The sequence below is a fragment of the Macaca mulatta genome, chromosome 7 (genome assembly GCF_049350105.2).
Source record: "Macaca mulatta isolate MMU2019108-1 chromosome 7, T2T-MMU8v2.0, whole genome shotgun sequence".
NCBI lineage: Eukaryota > Metazoa > Chordata > Mammalia > Primates > Cercopithecidae > Macaca > Macaca mulatta.
In genome coordinates, this window is record NC_133412.1 from 173,575,508 (window position 1) to 173,599,993 (window position 24,486).

The following is a 24,486-nucleotide window of genomic DNA, read 5'->3' on the forward strand; positions in this document are numbered from 1 at the left end:
TGTCCTTTTAAAATAATTTTTACCTTTAGCAAGTGCAAGCAGGCGAGTCACACAACACATTATCTTTGCATGTCTAGTCATAAGATACTCCACAGTTAAACAGTGGAAGACAAGAATATCTCCCACTAGAGAAATATCTCCCACTAGAAATATCTCCCACTAGAGGTTGCCTAACAGGCAACCTCCTATGGGGCAAGTTTAAAAAGCTATTTTCTGGAGCAGGTACTAGGATGGCCTTCAGGAGCATCTTAGTGCTTTCTGACCTACCAGCATTCCTCACAGCTTTGAATCCTTTTTCGCTTTCTCCACTTGAATGTGAACATCTACAGATGTACAGCTCAGAAGCCAGGATGCTTAATGGGTAATTACCTCATTTCTCTTGCTCTGACAACTGGTGTTTATGGGGATGTATCAACTACTTGCAATGCCATTTCCCCATCAATTACTAGAGAGTGGGGAAAGTGAAATTTACAAAGCATTAAGACATGTAAAAGTTCTCCCACAACTGGTTTTCATTCATGAAATATTTATGCAGAGTTTATAAGCTATAAAGCCAGAAATGACTTAATTCAACAGATTTGACTTTTCCAAACTGTGTGGGTGCAGTACTCCAAGGGGAATTATTCAGGTTTCAAAGCTCAGATTCAAAAAGAAAACGATCTAATTTGTCACTCCTTCCACTAATATTCTCAAAAATCAAGTGCAATATCATTTAGCAATAAGAAGGAACTAGGATTTACAAAGTTGCCTTTCAATGAGAATGTATAGTCTACTTGTTTTAACAAGTTGAGCCTAAGATTAATGTATTGCGTACAGTTCAGAATAATCATGGGCCTCAACTGCATGAACACTATTACAAAACAGTAAACGCTGAGAATATTCAAGTTGAACAAATTCACAAAGGCGTTAAATCGGCCAAACGAGTACAACAAAGACACACGTGTCCAAATCTTCAATTGTCATAGTTTCCTTAAAAATCAGGAAATCTTTGTTTTGCTTTAAGGCAAACTGTCAGGTCGACCAAAAGGACAGATAAGAGCAAAAACACTTCGCTGCAGTATACCTCATTCAGGAAGGTTTAACTCGCCGCTAATCCGTGCCACAAAATAAATAAATAAACAAATCTATGCTCTGTTGCAGGTATAATGGAGGACACGGCCGAAAAACTTTGGACTTTTCAACCAGACAAATGCAAAACCTGGCGGGCGTAAGGAGGAGTAAATATGAAAGTGACAAATAGGGGGAAATGGTGGGCAAGGAAAACAATGGCTGGTTGGAGAGCGAAGAAGGGGAAGCTCAAAAGGAAATTTAGAAAGCCGCCAGGACCCTGTAGTTCTAAGATCTACGGGGAAACAGGCACCCAACGGCTGCGTCTCAGGTTTCCGCGGGTCACAAAAGAATAACGGACATCCTCCCAACGGTGGCCCAGGGGCTCCGCGGGCGCTTCCGCCGAGCTCGCGCCGACCCCGCGCTCGGCCCCGCACCCAGCCGGGAGTTCGCGGCGAGATGCGGGACGCTGCCCGCGTCGCCCGTCTTTATCCGTTCGGCCCTCCACTCACCCCGCGGCCATCGCTCGCCCGAAGCCAGGCGCCAAGAGCAAACGCCGCCCGACGCGAAAAAGGAAGCACAGGCGTTTCTCGTCAAAGCAGACTTTATTGGGGCGACTGGGCCGCCCTGCACGCGCCGGCCGCTCCCCGCTCGGTCCCCGGGCCGCCCACCTGCCTCAACCCGGCGCCCGGCCGGCCCCTCCCTCCCTTCTCCTCAGGCTCCCGCCCCCGTGGTGCCCGGGGCCGCGCGGACCGCTCACCGGCTCCCAAGGCGGCGGCTGCAGCGGCGACGCCCCGCTCCCGAGTGCGGCCCCGGCCCGAGGCGGCGTGTTTTGTGGCTGTAGCACCGCGAAGGGCGGGAGCCGCGCGACTCCGAGCTGCGGGAGGCGGTGGCGGCGGCGGCGGCGCGCTGACGTCACGCGCCGCGGGCCAGCCTGCGCGCGTGCGAGCCGCCCCGCCCCCGGTCCCACCGGCCCCAATCCGGGAGGAGCCCAGCGAGTAGGCGGGGCCGCGGAGGCCAGCGGATAGCTCGATTGGCCGAGAGGGAGAATCGAGAGGGCGAGCGGGCGAGTGGCAGCGAGGCGGGGCGGGCTGAGGCCAGCGCGGAAGTCTCGCGAGGCCGGGCCCGAGCAGAGTGTGGCGGCGGCGGCGGCGGCGAGATCTGGGCTCGGGTTGAGGAGTTGGTATTTGTGTGGAAGGAGGCGGAGGCGCAGGAGGAAGGGGGAAGCGGAGCGCCGGCCCGGAGGGCGGGAGGAGGCGCGGCCAGGGCGGGCGGTTGCGGCGAGGCGAGGCGGGGAGCCGGGACGAGCAGCGGCCGAGCGAGCGCGGGGCGCACCGAGGCGAGGGAGGCGGGGAAGCCCCGCCGCCGCCGCGGCCGCCGCGCCCGCCCCTTCCCCCGCCGCCCGCCCCCTCTCCCCCCGCCCGCTCGCCGCCTTCCTCCCTCTGCCTTCCTTCCCCACGGCCGGCCGCCTCCTCGCCCGCCCGCCCGCAGCCGAGGAGCCGAGGCCGCCGCGGCCGTGGCGGCGGAGCTCTCAGCCATGGCCTCGGGCGACACCCTCTACATCGCCACGGACGGCTCGGAGATGCCGGCCGAGATCGTGGAGCTGCACGAGATCGAGGTGGAGACCATCCCGGTGGAGACCATCGAGACCACAGTGGTGGGCGAGGAGGAGGAGGAGGACGAAGACGACGAGGACGGCGGCGGCGGCGACCACGGCGGCGGGGGCGGCCACGGGCACGCCGGCCACCACCACCACCACCATCACCACCACCACCACCCGCCCATGATCGCGCTGCAGCCGCTGGTTACCGACGACCCGACCCAGGTGCACCACCACCAGGAGGTGATCCTGGTGCAGACGCGCGAGGAGGTGGTGGGCGGCGACGACTCGGACGGGCTGCGCGCCGAGGACGGCTTCGAGGATCAGATCCTCATCCCGGTGCCCGCGCCGGCCGGCGGCGACGACGACTACATTGAGCAGACGCTGGTCACCGTGGCGGCGGCCGGCAAGAGCGGCGGCGGCGGCTCCTCGTCGTCGGGCGGCGGCCGCGTCAAGAAGGGCGGCGGCAAGAAGAGCGGCAAGAAGAGTTACCTCAGCGGCGGGGCCGGCGCGGCGGGCGGCGGCGGCGCCGACCCGGGCAACAAGAAGTGGGAGCAGAAGCAGGTGCAGATCAAGACCCTGGAGGGCGAGTTCTCGGTCACCATGTGGTCCTCAGGTGAGCGCCGGCCGCGCGCCCCGGCCCCGGGATGTTTTTGTTTTGAAGGGAAGCCATGTTTTATGTGTGTGATGGGCGCCGCCATCTTCTTCGCCAGGGCAAGTATGGCGGCCCCAAAAGATGGCGGGCCGTGCGGCGGCGGGGGCGCGGCGGCGGCGGCGGCCGGCGGCGGGCCGCGAAGATGGCGGCGGGCCGCGGGGGGAGGGGCCGGCGCCGCCCGGCTAGGCCGCAATGGCGTAGTTTCTCCGAGAGGGGGAAGCGCCGCGCGGGGCGGGGACGGCCGGGGGAGGGGCCGGCGCGCTCGCTCCCCGGCGCCCGCATCAACGGGCGCGCCCGCCGGCCCGTTGTGGCGGCAGCCGCGCGCCCCCGGCCCGGGCGGGAGGCGGGCGGGCGTTGGCGGGGCTGCGCCGCGGCCTCGCGGGCCAGGGATTGCTGCCTCCGGGACGCGCGCCCCCTCCCGGCGCTGCCGTTACCCCGCCGGCCGCTGGAGGGCGCCGCGGGCTCTTGCCCCGCCCGGCCCCCACTTCCCCGGACTCCCAACTGCTCCCGGGAGGCACCTTCCAGAAGGGGGGTCGTGGCACGCGTGGGCGCCTCCGGCCTCCTTGCTCCCCGCCCACCCAGCGCCGGGCTGGACCCTGCCCCGGCGGTCACGCTGCCCCGAGGCGTCGTTTGCTGCGGGGCGGGACTTGGGGCTGCACGTAGGGCTCGCGTGTGCGAGCTCCGAGCGTCAGTCGTAGCCTGTCACCGCCGTTGCCAGCGAATTCCTGGCCCTTTAGTCTTCCTGCGGTACCTAGTGGGAAGGGCCTGTGAATCTTAGCGGATAATTCTTAGTCACTTACGTTTTGGGAAAGCTTCCCCCGCCCCCCTCAAGTATTTAGCTCTTTGTGAGTAGATTGGGTTACTCAACTGTGGACATTTGCCCGTAAATAAAATCGGGTAGTTTAATTTTAAGCCTGTATACTTTTTACTTTGTAGAAAGGTATCTATTTTCCCCACGAAAAGAAAGATTCTAGAAAGCGGGTTTTTTTGGGTTTTGTTTTACTGTTTTAATACTACTTTTAACGAAGGCCGGAAAACCCATCTACAGCAAAAGGATCCTATCTGCATGTGTAAAATCTTTGTTTTTACTTCACAAAGGCAATTATTCAATGCTGGTTTTTAGGGTATTGTATTAGTATATTCATATGCTACCTAGCTGAATTGCTGAGATACTAAATAGACTGAGAATAATCCTGCCATCATAGTTAATCTAATGCCTGTGATGGTTACGTTTAGTACTCCGTATAAGCGGTGGAGTCCCTTCCCTTATAATTACTTTAAAGCTATTTCATAAATTCTGAGAACTGAATGGAGACTCAAAATATGGTGACCTTTGAGTATTAAAAGATCGTTAAAATTCGGAGGAATGAACGAAACAAATGAAAACGCTGGACTGAAAAAGCTAGTTTGTTTGTATCTGGTGAAAGCCTCAAGGTGAGACAACTACAGCTGGAAGGATCTGTGATTGAAAGAGGCCTGAGCAAAGGGACGTAGGAGCTGTCAAAATCTAATAGGAAGTGCTAACAGGCGCTGTCCTGCATCCACGGTGCGTTGTAGAACTCATAGTAGTTTGAGTTTAGCAGAAACTGTTTTTAAATGAAACATGAATACTTTAGTACTTAATGGTTATCAAAAGATAACTTCCATGTATTTTGGTAGCTCAAGAGATTACACACTGATCATGTTGGAACTGAAAGTCATGGTTTTGGCGTGGCGCGGTGGCTCACGCCTGTAATCAATCCCAGCACTTTGGGAGGCTGAGGCCGGCGGATCACTTGATGTCAGGAGTTCGAGACCAGCTGGCCATCATAGTGAAACCCCGTCTCTACTAAAAATACAAAAATTAGCTGGGCTTGGTGGTGGACGCCTGTAATCCCAGCTACTTGGGAGGCTGAGGCAGGAGAATCGGTTGAACCCAGGAAGCAGAGGTTAACAGTGAGCCGAGATTGCACCACTACACTCCAGCCTGGGTGACAGAGCGAGACTCTGTCTCCAAAAAAAAAAAAGAAAGAAAAAGGAGGGGGCCATTTTTTTTTTGTTATTAACAGTGAGTAAGGGATGGGGGTTTTAGTTATGGATTAATTTGCAGAATTCAGAATATGATTTGAAATTAGATATTTAGGTAAAGATACATTAACCACTTAAAAATAAATTTATTTTTTTTCTCATAGTGTGTGGAATTAGAGTAATTTAGAAAACCAACGTATTTTTATATGTTCTGCATTTTATCTTAACAAACTACTGGTCCACTTTTCCACATCCAGAGAACTTGGTGTAGTGTATAGCTTTGCGTGCTGAAGTGCTGTGTATTAAGTCAGCCAGTTAGAGAAAGTCTGAGGGGCTTGACTGATGGAAGTCAATTTACAATTAAGTGAGCATTTTAAAAGTCATTACTTCCCCTGTGCAAGTGGTTTTTTTTTGTTTTTTTTTTGTTTTTTGTTTTTTGTTTTTTTTTAGACAGAGTCTCGCTCTGTTGCCCAGGGGCTGGAGTGCACTGGCGAGATCTCTGCTCACTGCAAGCTCCGCCTCCCTGGCTCATGCCATTCTCCTGCCTCAGCCTCCCGAGTAGATGGGACTACAGGCGCCCGCCACCACGCCCGGCTAATTTTTTGTATTTTTAATAGAGATGGAATTTCACCGTGTTAGCCAGGATGGTCTCGATCTCCTGAATTTGTGATCCGCCTGCCTCGGCCTCCCAAAGTGCTGGGATTACAGGCATGAGCCACCCCCCTCAGCCAAGTGGCTGCTTTTAAGGTGGCACAGTTTGGGGTTGTTTTCACATCCATTTCTTTTTTTTTTTTTTTAATTTGATAGAGTCTTGCTCTGTCGCCCAGGCTGGAGTGCAGTGTCATGATCTTGGCTTACTGCAACCTTCACCTCCCGGGTTCAAGCGATTCTCATGTATCAGCCTCCCAAGTAGCTGGGATTACAGGTGTCCACCACCACCCCTGGCTATAATGTCCATTTCTTTAAAGCGTTGGTTGTCTAGTTAGTGTGGTAGAGTATGCTGTGCATAAAGGTGGTTATAAATATTTGATGGCAGTAACATAGGATTGTCTGTTTGTCAGACATGTGTTTTGTGGTAAACTATCCCCCTTTTCCTTGTGATTTGGAATTATTACTAAAGAGAAGCTAAAGAGCTTATGGATAACTGCATTTCCCAAGTTCAAATTCTGAAAATGATTTCATTTTCAGAACTGAAATGACATGATATAATCAGTATAATTCCATAACGTGGAGAAATGAAAGTGGGTTAATTGTTGGATAAATCTGTATGTATGTGTACATACAGGTTGAGCATGGTGGGCAGCATTACTGCTTTCATGTACTTGATCTCATTTGATCCTAGGCATGAAGATTTTAACCACACTATAGTTTCACTAAAATAGCCCTTTAGTTTGGAATGAACCGTGAAGTAACAGTTTTGCATAAGCCCCAAGCTGAGTTACTTGAAGTCCTTATAAAAATAGTTGTACATACAGGGTATTCCCTGAGGGTCTAGTTACCTCTTAGACCCTCTTGGTTTAAAAAACAAAAAAATCAGGCTGGGTGCAGTGGCTCACACCTGTAGTCCCAGAACTCTGGGAGGCCAAGGCAGGAGGATCACTTGAGCCCAGGAGTTCTACACGAACCTTGGCAATATAGTGAGACTCCGCTTTGGGAAGAAAAAAAAATAAAAAATAAACAGAAAAAAAAAATTAGCTAGTCGTGGTGGCACATGCCTGTAGTCAGTCCCAGCTACTTGGTAGGTTGAGGTGGGAGGATCGCCTGAGCCTGGGAAATCGAGGCTGCAAGTCAGCGGTGATTACACCACTGTACTCCAGCCTGGATGAGAGTGAGACACTGTGTCAAAAAAAAAAAATAGTGGGAGTCACCATATTTCTGGAAACCAAATGGGTTTCTTTTGCTTGCATGCCATCTTCCTTTAATTTCCCACAGTAACAACACTCTGGCGGGCATCTTTTGAATGTAATATCAGCATAGGAATCTAGTAGTTTTTCGTAGTTTTAGGCCTTATGGGATCCTTAAGAGATTGGCTTTTTTTTTTTTCTTTGAGACGGGTCACTGTGTCACCCACGTTTGAGTGCAGTGGAGAGATCTTGGCTCACTGCAACCTCCGCCTTCCAAGTAGCAGGTGCCACCATGCCCAGCTAATTTTTTTGTATTTTTGGTAGAGACGAGGTTTTGCCATGTTGCCCAAGCTGGTCTTGAACTCCTCATCTCAGGCGATTCACCCACCTTGGCCTCCCAAAGTGTTGGGATTACCGATCTACCTGCCCCCCGACATCCCCCACTTTTTTTTTGAGACAGGGTCTCATTCTTTCACCCAGGCTAGAGTGCAGTGGGCCTCAACCTCCCAGGCTGAAGCAATCCTCCCACCTCAGCCTTCTAAGCAGCTGGGACCACAGGCTAATGTTTTAATTTTTTTCAGACATGGCGTCTCCTTATGTTGCCCAGACTGGTCTCAAACTCCTGTGCTCCAGCAATACTCTTGCCTCAGCTTTCCAGAGTGATGGGATTATGGGTGTGAGCCACCGCGCCTGGCCTCTTTATTTTTTCCTAAATTTTTAATTCTCATACAAATGTTTCGTTTCTTCTTTATTTATTTGTTTATTTTTGAGGCGGAGTCTTGCTCTGTCACCCAGGCTGGAGTGCAGTGGCTCACTGCAAGCTCCACCTCCCGGGTTCACACCATTCTCCTGCCTCAACTTCCAGAGTAGCTGGGACTACAGGCGCCCACGGCCATGCCCGGCTAATTTTTTGTATTTTTAGTAGAGACAGGGTTTCACCGTGTTAGCCAGGATGGTCTCGATCTCCTGACCTCATGATCTGCTTGCCTCAGCCTCCCAAAAGTGCTGGGATTACAGGCATGAGCCACTGCACCCCGCCAGTTTCTTCTATATTTAATCTGAATGAATATGCTTAGCTGTTTAATGTGTCAAGAGAACTCTGCATCTGGGAGTTTTTTAGTTGTTGCTTTTTAAATTAGAGATGGGGCCTTGCCTTGTTGCCTAGGCTGGCCTTAAATTCCTGGGCTCAGACTATCTTCTTGCCTCAAATTCCTGAGTAGCTGGGACTATAGACACTCAGCTTCAACTATGTTTTGAATAATCTTAATCAGTTGCTTTGATGCCAGTGTTTACTTTGGCCTTTTTCACTATATATAATTAAAAAACATTTCAGTATTAACAGATTTGGGCACAGTACTATATATTTTTTCCCTAGATATTAATGCTATTACATAGGAGTAACAGTTGTGGGGTTTTTTGTTTGTTTGTTTGAGGCGAAGTGTTGCTCTGTCGCCCAGGCTGGAGTGCAATGGCGTGATCTCGGCTCACCGCAACCTCTGCCTCCCAGATTCAAGCAATTCTCCCTCAGCCTCCCAAGTAGCTGGGATGTGCCACCACGCCCGGCTAATCGTTGTATTTTTTATTTATTTATTTTTTTTTTGAGACGGAGTCCCGCTGTGTCGCCCAGGGTGGAGTGCAGTGGCCGGATCTCAGCTCACTGCAAGCTCCGCCTCCCGGGTTTTTACGCCATTCTCCTGCCTCAGCCTCCCGAGTAGCCGGGACTACAGGCGCCCGCCACCTCGCCCGGCTAGTTTTTTGTATTTTTTAGTAGAGACGGGGTTTCACCGTGTTAGCCAGGATGGTCTCGAACTCCTGACCTCGTGATCCGCCCGTCTTGGCCTCCCAAAGTGCTGGGATTACAGGCTTGAGCCACCGCGCCCGGCTAATCGTTGTATTTTTAGTAGAGACTGGGTTTCTCCATACTGACCAGGCTGGTCTCGAACTCCTGACCTCAGGTGATCCTCCCACCCCAGCCTCCCAAAGTGCTGGGATTACAGATGTGAGCTACCGCACCCAGCCAGGAACAACTGTTTTATAACTTAGTTAATTATAGACTAAGCCACTTAACCATTGCATTTAATAGGGAAGATAATGATAAAAACTGAAATTTAAAACGTTTAGTTCAGAGATAAATCTAGGTGATTTTAAAATCTTGAGATTTCAGGTGGTGAGAAACTGACCCTCTCTAAGGCTGTTGATATTTTAATTCAGAGCAGAAGTTGCACTGCCCTGTGCAAAACTGCTACATAGATGCCTGGAATCCTGGGAACAAGCCAGCATGTCCACGGTCACCCCCACCCCGTTTCCATTTCCATACATGGGTTTTGTGAGGCGAGGCCAGCATGTGCATACTGCCTGCCCATGGCTAATGAGGATAGCACAGGTGTGGGGACAGTATTCCCCCCATTCTGTCCCCTGCCAGTCAGTACAGCTTGGGTTACAGGGGGGACCTGTGCCTTCTCAAAGTGCTGGCAGCTGAGTGGCACCTCCTTCATGCCTGGGAGTCAAGGCCCTCTCCTGGTGTGCCCAGGTCGGCCTCATGTTCCGGGTAGAGAACCCTTGCTTGGACCTTGTTGGGATGTGGGGTGGTGAGACCCCACCTGAGCTGTGACCTGAGAGCAGACAAATTAAACTGCTGAAGGAGAGGCAAAAATAATAATTATTATTCTGTTACACTGAATAGAGAAGCGGCTTGTGCTGGATTAAGCAAAACTTGTAATACCAGAAAACAATTGATATAAAATCAGTAAATGCAAGGAAGTTGAAATGCATTGAATTTTTCTCAATTTTATACGTTCGGAAGGAAGATGCAGGTTTGCCAAAAATCACTAGTCATGACCGTTTGCCATTCCGGTTTTTCACACCCTCCCTCCCCAGTAAAAACTGCTATTTATCACTAAGTAGAGATGCAATAAACATGAACTTCCGTGGAGCCAAGCTCAAAAAGCCCTCCAAAGTAATCACTTCAACCTCATGACCTACATAGGGCAGCCTAAGTCATAGATCTCGAATCCTGATCTAGTAGCTCTGAAAAGTTTAGCTTCCTAATAAAACCTCTTGTGCTGTCAGACTCTCCACTCCAGGTTATTAACCTTGCCTTTTCCCTCCCACTATCAACAACTGACTCCCCCTAGTGGGAAAAGAAAAATTCATATCAGGAAAAGGTCAGGGTTCCTGTCCTATCTACAGTTAGCATTTTAGGCTTTTGCAAGAGGGTAAGTTTTTAAAAACATCCATGTTGGACTCCTAGGTGGATATTTACAAAAGGCATTTCTATTTTGTTTTTGAAACCTGCTTAACAAGGTCAGTCTGTTTTAAGGCTGGGAAACTTATATTAGCAAAAACAATTATTGCAATGAATATTACTTAATATTTGCATTCTTTTGTTTAACTCTTGATCTGCTCAGGTGACCATTTTTATTCTCTCTGTGCTGTTACTACTTACAATAGGAAGAGTAAGCAAAAGTGAATTTTTCTTTTTTTTTGAGACAGGGTCTCAGTTTCTCACCCAGTCTGGAGTACAGTGGCACAGTCTCAGCTCATTGCAGCCTCAACCTCCTGGGCTCAAGCAGTCCTGCCTCAGTCCCCCAAGAGCTGGGACTGCAGGCATACACCACCAGGCACGGCTAATTTTTTGTAGAGACAGGGTTATCAGAATCATGGCTTGGATGTAGAAAATAACATTAATGTAATTACTGCAGAGTATTAGGAAGAGCCAAGGGTGATCTTAGAAGTTAGCTGACTGTTGGATAGGCTTGCACCTTTTCATGTGTGATGGACTTCAGTAACAGCACATAAGGGGAGCCAAGCCATTTCCTAGTTCTAAGTATCTTCTCAGTAGGTTCTGTTCTGTTTAACTTCATGAATAATTATCAAGAACAGAAAGCCAGCAGCATCATATTTCCTCTCTAGAGGGGCCTGACCTTGGGATCTTTGTAAAATGAGTTGGGGTAGCAGTATCCTTATTCTATTCCTTTACGAACAGAACAATATACTCAATTTCTTTCTTTCTTTTTTTTTGGGGGGCGGGGGGGACAGAGTTTTGCTCTGTCGCCCAGGCTGGAGTGCAGTGGTTTGATCTGGCTCACTGCAACCTCTGCCTCCCATGTTCAAACAATTTTCCTGCCTCAGCCTCCTGAGAAGCTGGGATTACAGGTGTGCGCCACCATGTCCAGCTAATTTTTTGTATTAGTAGAGACAGGTTTTACCTTGTTGGCCAGGGCTGGTCTTGAACTCCTGACCTCAAGTCATCTGCCCACCTCGGCCTCCCAAAGTGCTGGGATTACAGGCATGAGCTACTGTACCCAGCCTACTCAATTTCTTAAAGCAAGAGTCTTCCATTTTAAGGTGACCTGGCAAATGAGATATTAGGAACCCTTGAGCAAAAAAAAAAAAAAAAAAAAAATTTTGAGACAGGTTCTTGCTGTGTTGCTCAGACTGGAGTGCACTGGCTATTCACAGGTGTGATCATTGTGCGCTACAGCCTTGAACTCCTGGTCTCAAGTGGTTCTCCGGTCTCAGCCTCCCTAGTAGCTGGGACTAGAGGTGTGTGCCACTCCACCCAGCTTGAATAAATTTTTTTTTTCTTTTTTTGTTTTTTTGAGACGGAGTCTCACTCTGTCACCCAGGCTGAAGTGCAGTGGTGTGATCTCAGCTCATTGCAAGCTCCGCCTCCCGGGTTCACACCATTCTTCTGCCTCAGCCTCCCAAGTAGCTGGGACTACAGGTGCCTGCCACCACTCCCGGCTAATTTTTTGTATTTTCAGTAGAGACAGGATTTCACCGTGCTAGCCGGGATGGTCTTGATCTCCTGACCTTGTGATCTGCCCACCTCGGGCCTCCCAAAGTGCTGGGATTATAGGGGTTAGCCACCACGCCCGGCCACGTTAAATTCTTTTTTTTCTTTTTTTTTTTCTTTTTTTTTTTTTGAGACGGAGTCTTGCTCTGTCCCCCAGGCTGGAGTGCAGTGGTGCGATCTCGGCTCACTGCAAGCTCCGCCTCCTGGGTTTACGCCATTCTCCTGCCTCAGCCTCCCGAGTACCTGGGACTACAGGCGCCCGCCACCTCGCCCGGCTAGTTTTTTGTATTTTTAGTAGAGACGGGGTTTCACCGTGTTAGCCAGGATGGTCTCGATCTCCTGACCTCGTGATCCGCCCGCCTCGGCCTCCCAAAGTGCTGGGATTACAGGCTTGAGCCACTGCGCCCGGCCAGTTAAATTCTTAATAGCCATTCAGTTACTTTAGTTTTACACAGTAGTTTCAGATGTGGTTAAACATTAAAACAATATAAATGGTTATTTGTGATAGACTCTTTCTCATGTAATTTTTTTTTTTTTTTTTTTTTTTTTTTTGTAGACAAGAGTTTTGCTCTGTTGCCCAGGCTGGAGTGCAGTGGCATGATCTCGGCTCACCTGCAACCTTCACCTCCTGGGTTCAAGCAATTCTCCTGCCTCAGCCTCCTCAGTAGCTGGGATTACAGGCTTGCACCACCACACCCGGCTAATTTTTGTACTTTTAGTAGAGATGGTGTTTCACCATGTTGGCCAGGCTGGTCTCGAACTCCTGACCTCAAGTGATCTACCTGCATCAGCCTCCAAAGTTCTGGGATTACAGGCGTGAGCCACTGTGCCCGGCTTTCTTGTGTAAATTAATTCCCCTCCTCAAATAGAAGATCTGTGAGGCAGGGAAAGGGGCTGCCATTGCTGTGCAAGAAGCTGTTCTGTTTGGTGTCAGGATCTGTCTTCAGGAGAGTATTGAACTTTGAATATTGAGTAAATGAATGGATGGAATTTGTGCTGTAAGGCAGAATCAGGGCTTATGCCAAAATGCTATTTTGGTCTATTCCTGTATTGGTGGAAAAGGAGTATTAGGGATCGAGAGAAGGTGGAGAAGCGTTCTGTTTTAGAAGCAGCATGGGCTTTAGAGTCAATTCTCGATTCAAATCCCAGATTTGCTACTTAACCGCTTTTTTTTCGTCTGAGACGGAGTCTTGCTGTCACCCAGACTGGAGTGCAGTGGCACCATCTCAGCTCACTGCAATCTCCGCCTCCCAGGTTCAAGCGATTCTCCTACCTCAGCTTCCAGAGTAGCTGGGACTATAGGCTCCTGCCACCACGCCCAGTTAATTTTTGTATTTTTAGTAGAGATGGGGTTTCGCCATATTGGCCAGGCTGCTGTCGAACTCCCGACCTTGTGATCCGCCTACCTTGGCCGCACAAAGTGCTGGGAATACAGGCATGAGCCACCGCGCCCAGCCTTTTTTTTTTTTTGAGATGGAGTTTTGCTCTTGTTGCTCAGGCTGGAGTGCAGTGGCACGATCTCGGCTTACCACAACCTCCGTCTCCCAGGTTCAAGCAATTCTCCTGCTTCAGCCTCCCAAGTAGTTGGGATCACAGGCATTCACCACCACACCTGGCTAATTTTGTATTTTTAGTAGAGACAGGGTTTCTCCATGTTGGTCAGGCTGATCTTGAACTCCTGACCTCAGGTGATCCGCCTGCCTCAGCCTCCCAAAGTGCTGGGATTACAGGCGTGAGCCACCGCGCCTGGCCTACTTACTGCTCTTTAGATACATGGCTTGTCATTTCTGAGGTCAGTTTCTTCAGCCAAAACATAGGGTTTAATACCTTAAAGATAGTGTTTGGATTGAGAAATGTGATAGTTGCCAGAATGAAATAGGTACTTAATAAAGGATAGTATCGTTTCTTAAGGTCTTTATTAGTAGGAAAAACTGGGAAACAACCTATGTCTGATTTTTACCTATTGCCTAGCAGTGAATCACAAATGTTTAGCTCTCCCCCATTTCAGTGAAAGGTTGGCTGATGGCAGCTGTGACTCTGTTTTGTCTTTTTTGCCAGAAGTATCCTAGAGTGGCCTAAGATAGAAGGTGTGGAGAAATAAAATGTAGCCAAATATGTGCGTGCATGCATACATACATACATACATAGATAAATATGTCAGTTGGTGAAGGTGAAAATAGAAGATCGGGATCACAGGAAAAATTACCATCAACCCTAATGAGGTTCCTGGCAGTCAAGATAAAAAAAAAAAGGAACTTATATTACCTTTATCTGATATTAATTCTGAGTAAATAAAGCATTTCTTAGCAATGAATTCCCTTCGTGTATGAAGGGGGCCACTGAGTGGTAGTGCTGGCATTTTTCAGCCAACATAATGACAAATTTCACAGTGCTCTCTTAGAGATGCCTAAAAAATGTATTATAGAACGTGGCTGGGCATGGTGCGCTTTGGGAGACTGAGGTGGAAGGATCTGAGGCCAGGAGTTTGAGACCAACCTGGGCAACATAGTAAGACCTTGTCTCCACAGGAAATTAAAAAAAAAAACCAAGCGTGGTGGCATGTGCTTGTAGCCCCAGCTACCCAGGAGGCTGACGTGGGAGAATCACCTGAGCGCCGGAGGTCAAGGCTGCAGTGAGCTCCACTCCAACCTGGATGATGACATAGTGAGATTCTGCCTCAAAAAGAAAAGAGAGAGAGAGAGAAATAATATATAAGGCCTTTGATTTTTCTGATTAACATATTGTGGTTGACTGAATAATGACTCCCAAGATGGCCAGATCCTAATTCTTGAAACCTGTGGGTGTTAACCTTATTTGCAAGTGTGATTAAACCAAGGCTCTTGGAATAGGGAGAGTAGCCTGGATTATCTAGGTGGGTACCAAATGTAATCACACAATGTCCTTGTATTCACAGGAAGGCAGTGGGAGATTGATTGCCAAAGAGGAAGTAGGAGAGGTGCAAGAGGTTGGAGTGAGGTGAAGAGAAGAGGTCAAGGAATGTAGGCAGCCTTCAGAAGCTAGAATATGTGAGGGACCAGGTTCTCCACTGAAGCCTCCAGAAGGAACCCACACAATGACTTTATAGCTCTGAAACTGATTCTCACTGCTGGCCTCTAGAACTAGAAGAGAATAAATTCCTGTTGTTTCAAACCACCAAATTAGGAAAGTAATACATGTGCTAGCACCCCCTGACCTTGGCAAGTCCCTATTAATGTGCAAGGCACAAGACTTACTGTCCCCCCTTAAAACTAGGAGAGAGGGGAAGTGGAATAAATGGGCTTTTTTTTTGCACACTACTGAATTTCCCAGACATGATGGTTGGCATTTAACACATTACCTTGTTTTAGCCTTGTAAGATTGGTGGTATCCTTCCTCCCCTCGCCCCCCCTTTCCCTCTCTTTCTTATCTTTATTTCTTTGTAGAGGCAGGGTCTCTCTTTGTTGCTCAGGCTGGTCTGTTAATTACTGGCCTCAAGAGATCTTCCTGCCTCACCCTCCCAAAGTGCTGGGATTATAGGTGTGAGCTCCTGTGCCTGGCTTTATTGTTTAATAAATGAGGAAACCAGGCAAGTTAAGAGTGGAGGCTGGGGCCGGGCGCGGTGGCTCACGCCTGTAATCCCAGCACTTTGGGAGGCCGAGACAGGCGGATCACGAGGTCAGGAGATCGAGACCATACTGGCTAACACGGTGAAACCCCGTCTCTACTAAAAAATACAAAAAAAGTAGCCGGGCGAGGTGTCAGGCGCCTGTGGTCCCAGCTACTTGGGAGGCTGAGGTAGGAGAATGGTGTAAACCTGGGAGGCGGAGCTTGCAGTGAGCTGAGATCCAGCCACTGCACTCCAGCCTGGGCGACAGAGCGAGACTCCGTGTCAAAAAAAAAGAGTGGAGGCTGGGCCGGGTACGGTGGCTCACGCCTGTAATCCCAGCACTTTGGGAGGCCGAGGCGGGCGGATCATGAGGTCAGGAGATCGAGACCATCCTGGCTAACAGGGTGAAACCCCGTTCTACTAAAAGTACAAAAAAATTAGCCGGGCGTGGTGGCGGACGCCTGTAGTCCCAGGTACTCGGGAGGCTGAGGCAGGACAATGGTGTGAACCCAGGAGGAGTAGCGTGCAGTGAACCGAGATCTTGCCACTGCACTCCAGCCTGGGAGACAGAGCGGGACTCTGTCTCAAAAAAAAAAAAAAAAGAAAGAAAAGAAAACAGTGGAGGCTGGAGTGACAGGAATGAATGGCTTCTTGAAGGGAAGATACCTTAATTTGGGTTTTGGAGAGTGGACTGGGCTTAGATAGGTCACGAGAGGAAGGCAGGAGGGTAAATTGTATTGAGTACCTTTTACTAGACACTGAGAAAATCACTTTGCTTGGAGCTTGGAGGGGAGGTGAGACTCCATCTTTTTACTTCTCTGGACTTGTAGAGTGCTTCTCACCTTTCCATTTATTTAGTTCCTTAATTATATCTTTTTGACTGGAAATTGGAGTCTACAAACTCAGTCTTTTGCTTTGCTCCTCAAACTAGACTGGGAGTGATTATTGCTTTGGTAACATAGAAGGAAACTGAGCAGCTGGGAGATTGGGATGGGCCAGGGGTTTATTTATATAATACCTTCAACCTTTTGAATAGTACCATATGCAGAAATAGAAGCTATTAAATGTGAGTTAATTGTCCTTCCCCATATATGACTAGTGTTGGCTAGATTTTGTTTTTCCACGCGTTCTATCTTAGGCCAATTTAGTCTTGGTCTAGTTGTTTTAGGTCATTGCATTTAGCCAGAGTGTTAGTGAGCACTGTAGTTACCTAATGGACAGTTTTGGGTAGAAGTTCCTAACGTGATGGTTGCCCACATCACCTTACCCCCTTGAATCAATGACTTGTATTCTCAGCTTTTTCCAAATAGGAATTCTGAGATTGGCTTTAATTTGCCTTACCCAGTTGTGTTCTGGTAATTAACAATCGTCAACTTAAGTTATATTGGTTAAAGAAACCCATTTCAGGCCAGGCATGGTGGCTCACACCTCTAACCCCAGGGATTTGGGAAGCCAAGGTAGGAGGATCACTTGAACCCAGGAGTTCAAGACTAGCTTGGGCAACATAGTGAGACCCCATCTCCACCAGGAAAAAAAAAAAAAATCAACTGGGTGTGGTAGTGTGGTGGACCTGTGGTCTCAACTACTGGTGGAATGGGGTTGCTGGAGGAGCACTGGAGCCAGGGAGGTCAAGGCTGCTTTGAGCAGCGATAGTGCCACTGCACTCCAGCCTGGGCAACAGAGTGAGACCCTGTCTCAAAGGAAAAGAAAGAAAGAAACCCATAGAAACTTTTAATAGGGGCTAACTATGTCCTGTGAAACAATAAAAGGGATCTTTTTTTTTTTTTTTTTTTTTTTTTTGAGACGGAGTCTCGCTCTGTCACCCAGGCTGGAGTGCAGTGGCCGGATCTCAGCTCACTGCAAGCTCCGCCTCCCAGGTTCACGCCATTCTCCTGCCTCAGCCTCCCGAGTAGCTGGGACTACAGGCACCCGCCACCTCGCCTGGCTAGTTTTTTGTATTTCTTAATAGAGACGGGGTTTCACCGTGTTAGCCAGGATGGTCTCGATCTCCTGACCTCGTGATCCACCCGTCTCGGCCTCCCAAAGTGCTGGGATTACAGGCTTGAGCCACTGTGTCCGGCCTACTAAAAGGGATCATTAGGTCCTGTCCTCAAGGGAAACTCCAGCAAGGAATAGATATACAACAATTTTTAATGACCTATAGTGTCTCCAGACAATTTTTAAAGCAGATTTAGATATTTGCTTCCTGAACATGTTTTACCTAGATGTACATTTGATATTACCCCATTGCTAGTCAATAGAAATCAATAACATTCATAGCATAATTTGACATTCATAGTGGGTCAATAAACACTCTCCTCTATGTAGCAAAATCTTTTTCAGTAGTAACTATGAAGGGAATGGTATTTTTAGTAGCAATGGAGTTTTGCCCTGTTAGCCAGGCTCATCTTTTTTATTTTTTGAGACAGAGTCTTGCTCTGTTGCCCAGCCTGGAATGCAGTGGCGTGATCTCGGCTCACTGCAACCTCTGCCTCTCAGGTTCAAGTGATTCTCCCACCTCGGCCTCCCAAAGTGCTGGGATTATAGGCATGAGCCACTGCACCTGGCCAAGATATTTTTTTGAACAAAGAAGCTTACATGTACGTATGGCCTGTAATGTAATAAATAAAAATTACTAGCTTCTTTTATAGCATCATAAATTTTTATTCTATCTGGTAAAAACTTCTGATTTTCTTTTTGCAAAAATTAGTAAAATGGCCAAATGATAGCAAATATTGACATTATTTAATGTATTGCTTTACTGTGTGTCCAGCTTTTGAAAATGAGGCAGGTCAAATATTGTCCTTTTGGTTTCTTCTGGCAACAAAAGCTAGTGTCTTTTGTCATTTCTCTAGAAGTCTTCTTTGCAGCTTGATTTTTTTCCTGTATGTTTCATTTCTTTTCCTTTCCTATCCTGTCCTTTCCTTTCCTTTTTTTTGAGACGGAGTCTTACTCTGTCACCCAGGCTGGAGTGCAGTGGCGTGCTTTCAACTTACTGTAACCTCTACCTCCCAGGTTCAAGCAATTCATTTGCTTCAGTCTCCCGAGTAGCTGGAATTACAAGCATGTGCCACTATGCCTGCTGACTTTTGTAGAGATGGATTTTTGCCATGTTGGCCAGACTGGTCTTGAACTCCTGACCTTGGGTGATCAGCCCGCTTTGGCCTCCCAAAGTGCTGAGATTACAGGTGCAAGGCACCGGGCCCAGCCTATTTTCTTTTTTTCTTTATTCTTTTTTTTTTTTCCTCTTTTTTTTCCCCCTTTTTTCTTTTTTTTTCTTTTTTTCTTTTTCCTCTTTTTTTTCCCCCCTTGTTTCTTTTTTTTTTCTTTTTTTCTTTTTTTGAGTCGAAGTCTCACACTGTTGCCTGGGCTAGAGTACAGTGGTGTGATCTCGGATCACTACAACATCCGCCTCCCGGGTTCAAGGATTCTCCTGCCTCAGCCTCCCAAGTAGCTGGAATTACAGACGCCTGCCACCACGCCCATCTATTTTTTTTTTTTTTTTGAGACGGAGTCTCACTCTGCTGCCCAGGCTGGAGTGCAGTGGCTGGATCTCAGCTCACTGCAAGCTCCGCCTCCCGGGTTTACGCCATTCTCCTGCCTCAGCCTCCCGAGTAGCTGGGACTACAGGCGTCCACTACCTCGCCCGGCTAGTTTTTTGTATTTTTTTAGTAGAGACGGGGTTTCACCGTGTTAGCCAGGATGGTCTTGATCACCCGACCTCGTGATCCGCCCGTCTCGGCCTCTCAAAGTGCTGGGATTACAGGCTTGAGCCACCGCGCCCGGCCCTAATTTTTTTCTTTTCTTTTTTTTTTTATTTTAATTTTTAGTAGTGATGGGGTTTCACTATGTTGGCCAGGCTGGTCTCAAACAATCCTGACCTCGTGATCCACCCGCCTTGGCCTCCGAAAGTGCTAGGATTACAGATGTGACCCACTGTGCCCAGCCAGCCTATTTTCTTACATTTTCTTGTTAACCCTCTTCACAATTTCTGTGCACTGGTCTTCAGAGAGTTCCTCTAGTTTTCTTCCTTGCAGGAAACACTCTTTTTTAAGGAATAAGTCATAAACATGTGATAGTGTGTGTCTTAAATCTGTATCTTATGAAAACATACAATAACCACAAAAATTATTTCAAACTTAGACCAACAAAAGTTTTTTTTTTTTTAAGGCAAGAAACTGATATTGTTTAAAAGTGTGGGAGGGCCAGGCACAGTGGCTCATGCCTGTAATCCCAGCACTTTGGGAGGCTGAGGTGGGCGGATCACCTGAGGTCAGGAGTTAGAGACCAGCCTGGCCAATGTGGTGAAACCCCATCTCTGCTAAAAATACAAAAAATTTCTGAGCGTGGTGGTGTGCCCCTGTGATCCCAGCTACTTGGGAGGCTGAGACAGGAGAATCGCTTGAACCTGGGAGGCGGAGGTTGCAGTGGGCCAAGATCGCACCACTGCACTCCAACCTGGGGGACAGAGGGAGACTCCGTCTCAGGATGGATGGATGGATGGATGGATGGATGGATGGATGGATGGGTAAGTGTGTAATGTGGTAATGATCAGAGTACACTTATTTTCAGCCAGTTTTATTACGGTTTTAAAATTATGTACAGACCATGCAGCCCTCTCTTTTCTGTGCTTAGGGCAGACTGCTTTTGCTGTATGCCACTTAGCACTTGATACATCACTGAGTACAATTTTCTTTAGACAGGACTGGTTGTCTCCCTACCTGTGGACATCTCTCTTCAGTCTCCTTTGCAAAGTCTTCCTGATTCTCTTAATATTAGAATTGTTCAGGTTTTGGTTCTAAGCCTTCTCCTCTCTGACTATTTTCTTTTTCAGTAGATAATCTTACAATGTCTTTCTGTGGCTTTCAGTGCAGTCTGAGTCAGGCATGGTATTGTGGGCCTATAGTCCCACCTACTTGGGAGACTGAAGCAGGAGGGTCAGTTGAGTCCAGGAGTTTGAGGCCGCAATGAGCTATGATCGTGCCATTGCACTCTCGTCTGGTCAACAGAGCCAGACCCTGTCAAAAAAAAAAAAAATCTATATGCCAGTGATTCTCACAGATTCCCATATAATTCTCTGTAACCTAGGTTTCTTGTCCTCTGTACTTGCATATCTAGTTGCCTTTTTGAGGTCTGCCCCTTAGATTTTGCACAGATACCTCAAACCAAAGAGGAACTCTAAATCTTCTGCACGTCATCTCTTTCCCGCTCTTGTCCTCCATCTCAGCAAATGACACCACAATCTTCTAAGAATTACAAGCAAGAAACTCAGGTGGCATACTTGGCATCCCTGTTCCTCCCCAACCCATCTGATTCATTATCTAGCCATGTTTATTTCTCCATCCATTAACAGATGGATGAACAAAATGGTATGTATGTACAGAATATTATTCAGCCATGAAGAGGAATGGAATGTTGTTACGTGTTACAACAGGTGGGTCTTAAAAACATTATGCTTAGTGAAATAAACCAGGCATGGATGGCAAATACTGTATGATTCAACTGGTATGAGGTACCTGAAATAGGCAAATTTATAGAGACAGAAAGTAGAATTGAGGTTAGCAGGTGCTGAGGGGAAGTGAAAGTTCTTATGTAATGGATATAGAGTTTTTTGCAGGAATGAAGAAAACCTTTGAGTATAGACAGTGGTGATGGTTACACATTCTGAATGTATTTAATGGCACTAAATTGTACACTTACGTATGGTTAAAATGGTAAGTATTATGGTAATGTGTATTTTACCACCTTTTTTTTTTTTTTTTTTTTTTTTTTAATGAAAACCGTGGAAATACAGAGGTTGGATTTGGCCAACTGGCTCTACTAGCTGATTCCTGATATAGGTCATAAAGTCTTGTCAGCATCTACTTTAGGCTTCTTTCATATGTTTTTTTGGTATCTGATTCTGAATTATTTTAGTGGCCATCGTGAGGGTTCTTGATACTCTTCGGTGTTGATACTGTACGCCACTTGCACTTGATATGTCGCTGAGTTAAATTCTCTTTAGACAGAGCTAGTTGTCTCCCTACCTGCGGATATACCTCTTCAGTCCCCTTGCAAAGTCTTCCTCAGTCTCTCAATATTGGAATTGCTCACATTTGGGTTCTGAGCCCCACTCAAGTATTTCCTCATTTGACTTCCCTCGCTGGACTGTAAGTTCCTTGAGAGCAGACTCTTTGTTTCCAGCTTTTATTCCTAGTACCCAGAACAATGCCAGGCACATAGGAGGCCCTCAATATATGTAGAACTAATGAAGAAAGTCATTTAGCCTGTGATTCCTTTATGCCATGAGTTCAGTCTTCTGTCTCAGCACACTTGAGACATGCCCTCTGGGGTGGACTGCATGTTTGTGTCTCTCCCAGATTCATGTGTTGAAATCTTAACCCTCAATGTGATGGTATTAGAGGGTAGGTCCTTTGGGGGGTAATTTAGGTCTGAGGGTGGAACCCTAATGCATGGGATTAGTGCCCTATAAAAGAGACCCCAGAGTGCTAGCTCTCTGGTCCTCTCTACACTATATGAGAAGACAATGTGAAGATGGCTATCTGCAAACCAGGGAGTAGGCCCTCACCAAAAACACCACCATGCTGGCATATTGATCTTGGACTTCTAGCTTCCAAACTGTGGGAAATAAATGTTGCTTAAGCCACCCAATCTATGTTTTTGTTGTAGCAGCCCAAATGGATTAAGACACTTTCATCAGTAGCTTATTCAGAGTAGTACTGATTCTCAACATTGCTATCATTCTGTATCAGAAATACGAAACATGGCTCACACCTGTAATCCCAGCACTTTGGTAGGCCAAGGCGGATTGCTTGAGCCCAGGAGTTCAAAACCAGCCTAGGTAACATAGTGAGACCACATCTCTACAAAAAATAAAATCAGCCCAGCCTGTCTGTGGTCCCAGTTACATGGGAGGCTGAGGTGGGAGGATTGCTTGAGCCTTGGAGGTCGAGGCTGCAGTGAGCCATGATTGCTCCACTGCACTCCAGCCTGGGCAACAGAGCGAGACTGTGTCTCGAAAAGAAAAGAAAAAACAACAGAAATATAAAACATGAGGACAAATAGCTCCCTTGGCCACCAACGTATTTCTGTACCACTTGAAAGTTTTGATATAGAAGTAGATGTGCCCAGGCTAGAGGGATAGGCACGTGAAGGGGGTGTCAGTAGGAGCAGGCAGCCCTGGGAACAGGAATGAAATTAACTAATTTGAGTCCTGCCGGGCACAGTGGCTCACGCCTGTAATCTTAGCACTTTGGGAGGCTGAGATGGCAGATCAGGAGGTCAGGAGATGGAGACCATTCTGGCTAACACAGTGAAACCCCGTCTCTACTAAAAAATACAAAAAAAAAAAAAGTAGCCAGGCGAGGTGGCAGGCGCCTGTAGTCCCAGCTACTCAGGAGGCTGAGGCAGGAGAATGGCGTGAACCCGAGAGGCGGAGCTTGCAGTGAGCTGAGATCCGGCCACTGCACTCCAGCCTGGGAGACAGAGCAAGACTCCGTCTCAAAAAAAAAAAAAAAAAAAAAAAAAAGAGTGGAGGCTGGGCCGGGTACGGTGGCTCACGCCTGTAATCCCAGCACTTTGGGAGGCCGAGGCGGGCGGATCATGAGGTCAGGAGATCGAGACCATCCTGGCTAACACGGTGAAACCCCGTCTTTACTAAAAAATACAAAAAATTAGCCGGGCGCGGTGGCGGGCGCCTGTAGTCCCAGCTACTCGGGAGGCTGAGACAGGAGAACGGTGTAAACCTGGGAGGCGGAGCTTGCAGTGAGCTGAGATCTGGCCACTGCACTCCAGCGTGGGCGACAGACCAAGACTCTGTCTCGGTAAAAAAAAAAAAAAAAAGGTATTTGAGTCCTGACTTTGTGACTTAGGGTCAGTAACCACATTTCCTGTCCCTTTTTCTAAATACATCCAGTTATTTTTTTTCCTAGGCCCCACCATCCATCTGTGTGGATAGATAATCTTCATCTGTGAATAGATAACCTTGGGTATATTATCACTAGTGTTCTTTCTGGTTCCAAACAAGAGGCAGCAGAGCTTAACAGTTAAGCATATAAATCTTAGGGGTAGACTTCATGAGTTTACATCTGCCACTTCCTAGCCAGTTAACCCTGAGCAGGTTACTTAACATCTCTGTGCCTGCACATTCTCCTCAGTAAAATGAAAAAATCTGTGATTCCTTGTAACGATGTATAATTATGTTTCCTAGAATGAAGAGTGGTGGAATTAGAGAGGCATTTAAAGTTTACAGTTGCATTCAGTGCTTTTCATTGCTGAGAGTTATTGAACTTGATAATGACCACTTGAATCAAATGGAAGCTCCGTGCTATCTTGATCTTCCTCTCATACTCCAGCTTTGCTCTGAGGTCAGAAAGCTGTGTGTTAAAGCAGTTATATGTAGTTTTTGGTGGTTGTAGATTTCGTTTTGGTTTGGTTTTTGGTCTTGATTTTTAACACTGGTGGAAAGGTAATTCAAGGTAAGAGTTGAAGCCAGTTTCACTTCTGAACGATTTTATTTTACTACTTTTGGTGAGACAGACTGTTTGTTTGAGAAACAAAAACTTGCAGTTAGCCTTGAAAATTGTGGAGTACCTGTTTCTAATTTAGGCATCAAAGGTAGAAGATGACTTGTTTTTGGCCTTTGGGCACTTCTACTCTACCTTAAGAGGCAAGACCGGCCAGGCACAGTTTCTCACCTGGAATCCCAACGCTTTGGGAAGCCAAGGTAGGTGGATCACGAGGTCAAGAGATTGAGACCATCCTGGCCAACATGGTGAAACCCTGTTTCTACTAAAAATACAAACAATTAGCTGGGCATGGTGGTGTGTGCCTGTAGTCCCAGCTAATCAGGAGGTGGAGCCAGGAGAATCGCTGGAACCCGGGAGGCGGAGGTTGCAGTGAGCTGAGATTGCGCCATTGCACTCCAGCCTGGGCGACACAGCGAGACTC

General features: G+C 47.8%; 1 protein-coding gene across 1 annotated transcript in view; it reads left to right on the plus strand.

Annotated features, from left to right (window-relative positions):
* The first annotated feature begins 2,224 nt into the window (after positions 1-2,224).
* YY1 (YY1 transcription factor) overlaps positions 2,225-24,486 on the plus strand; it is a 45,369-nt gene continuing 23,107 nt past the window's right edge. Inside the window, exon 1 of the mRNA XM_015144480.3 lies at positions 2,225-3,263. Within this exon, the coding sequence (XP_014999966.1) occupies positions 2,585-3,263 (679 nt within the window). The 5' untranslated portion in view covers positions 2,225-2,584. The remainder of the gene's footprint in view (positions 3,264-24,486) is intronic.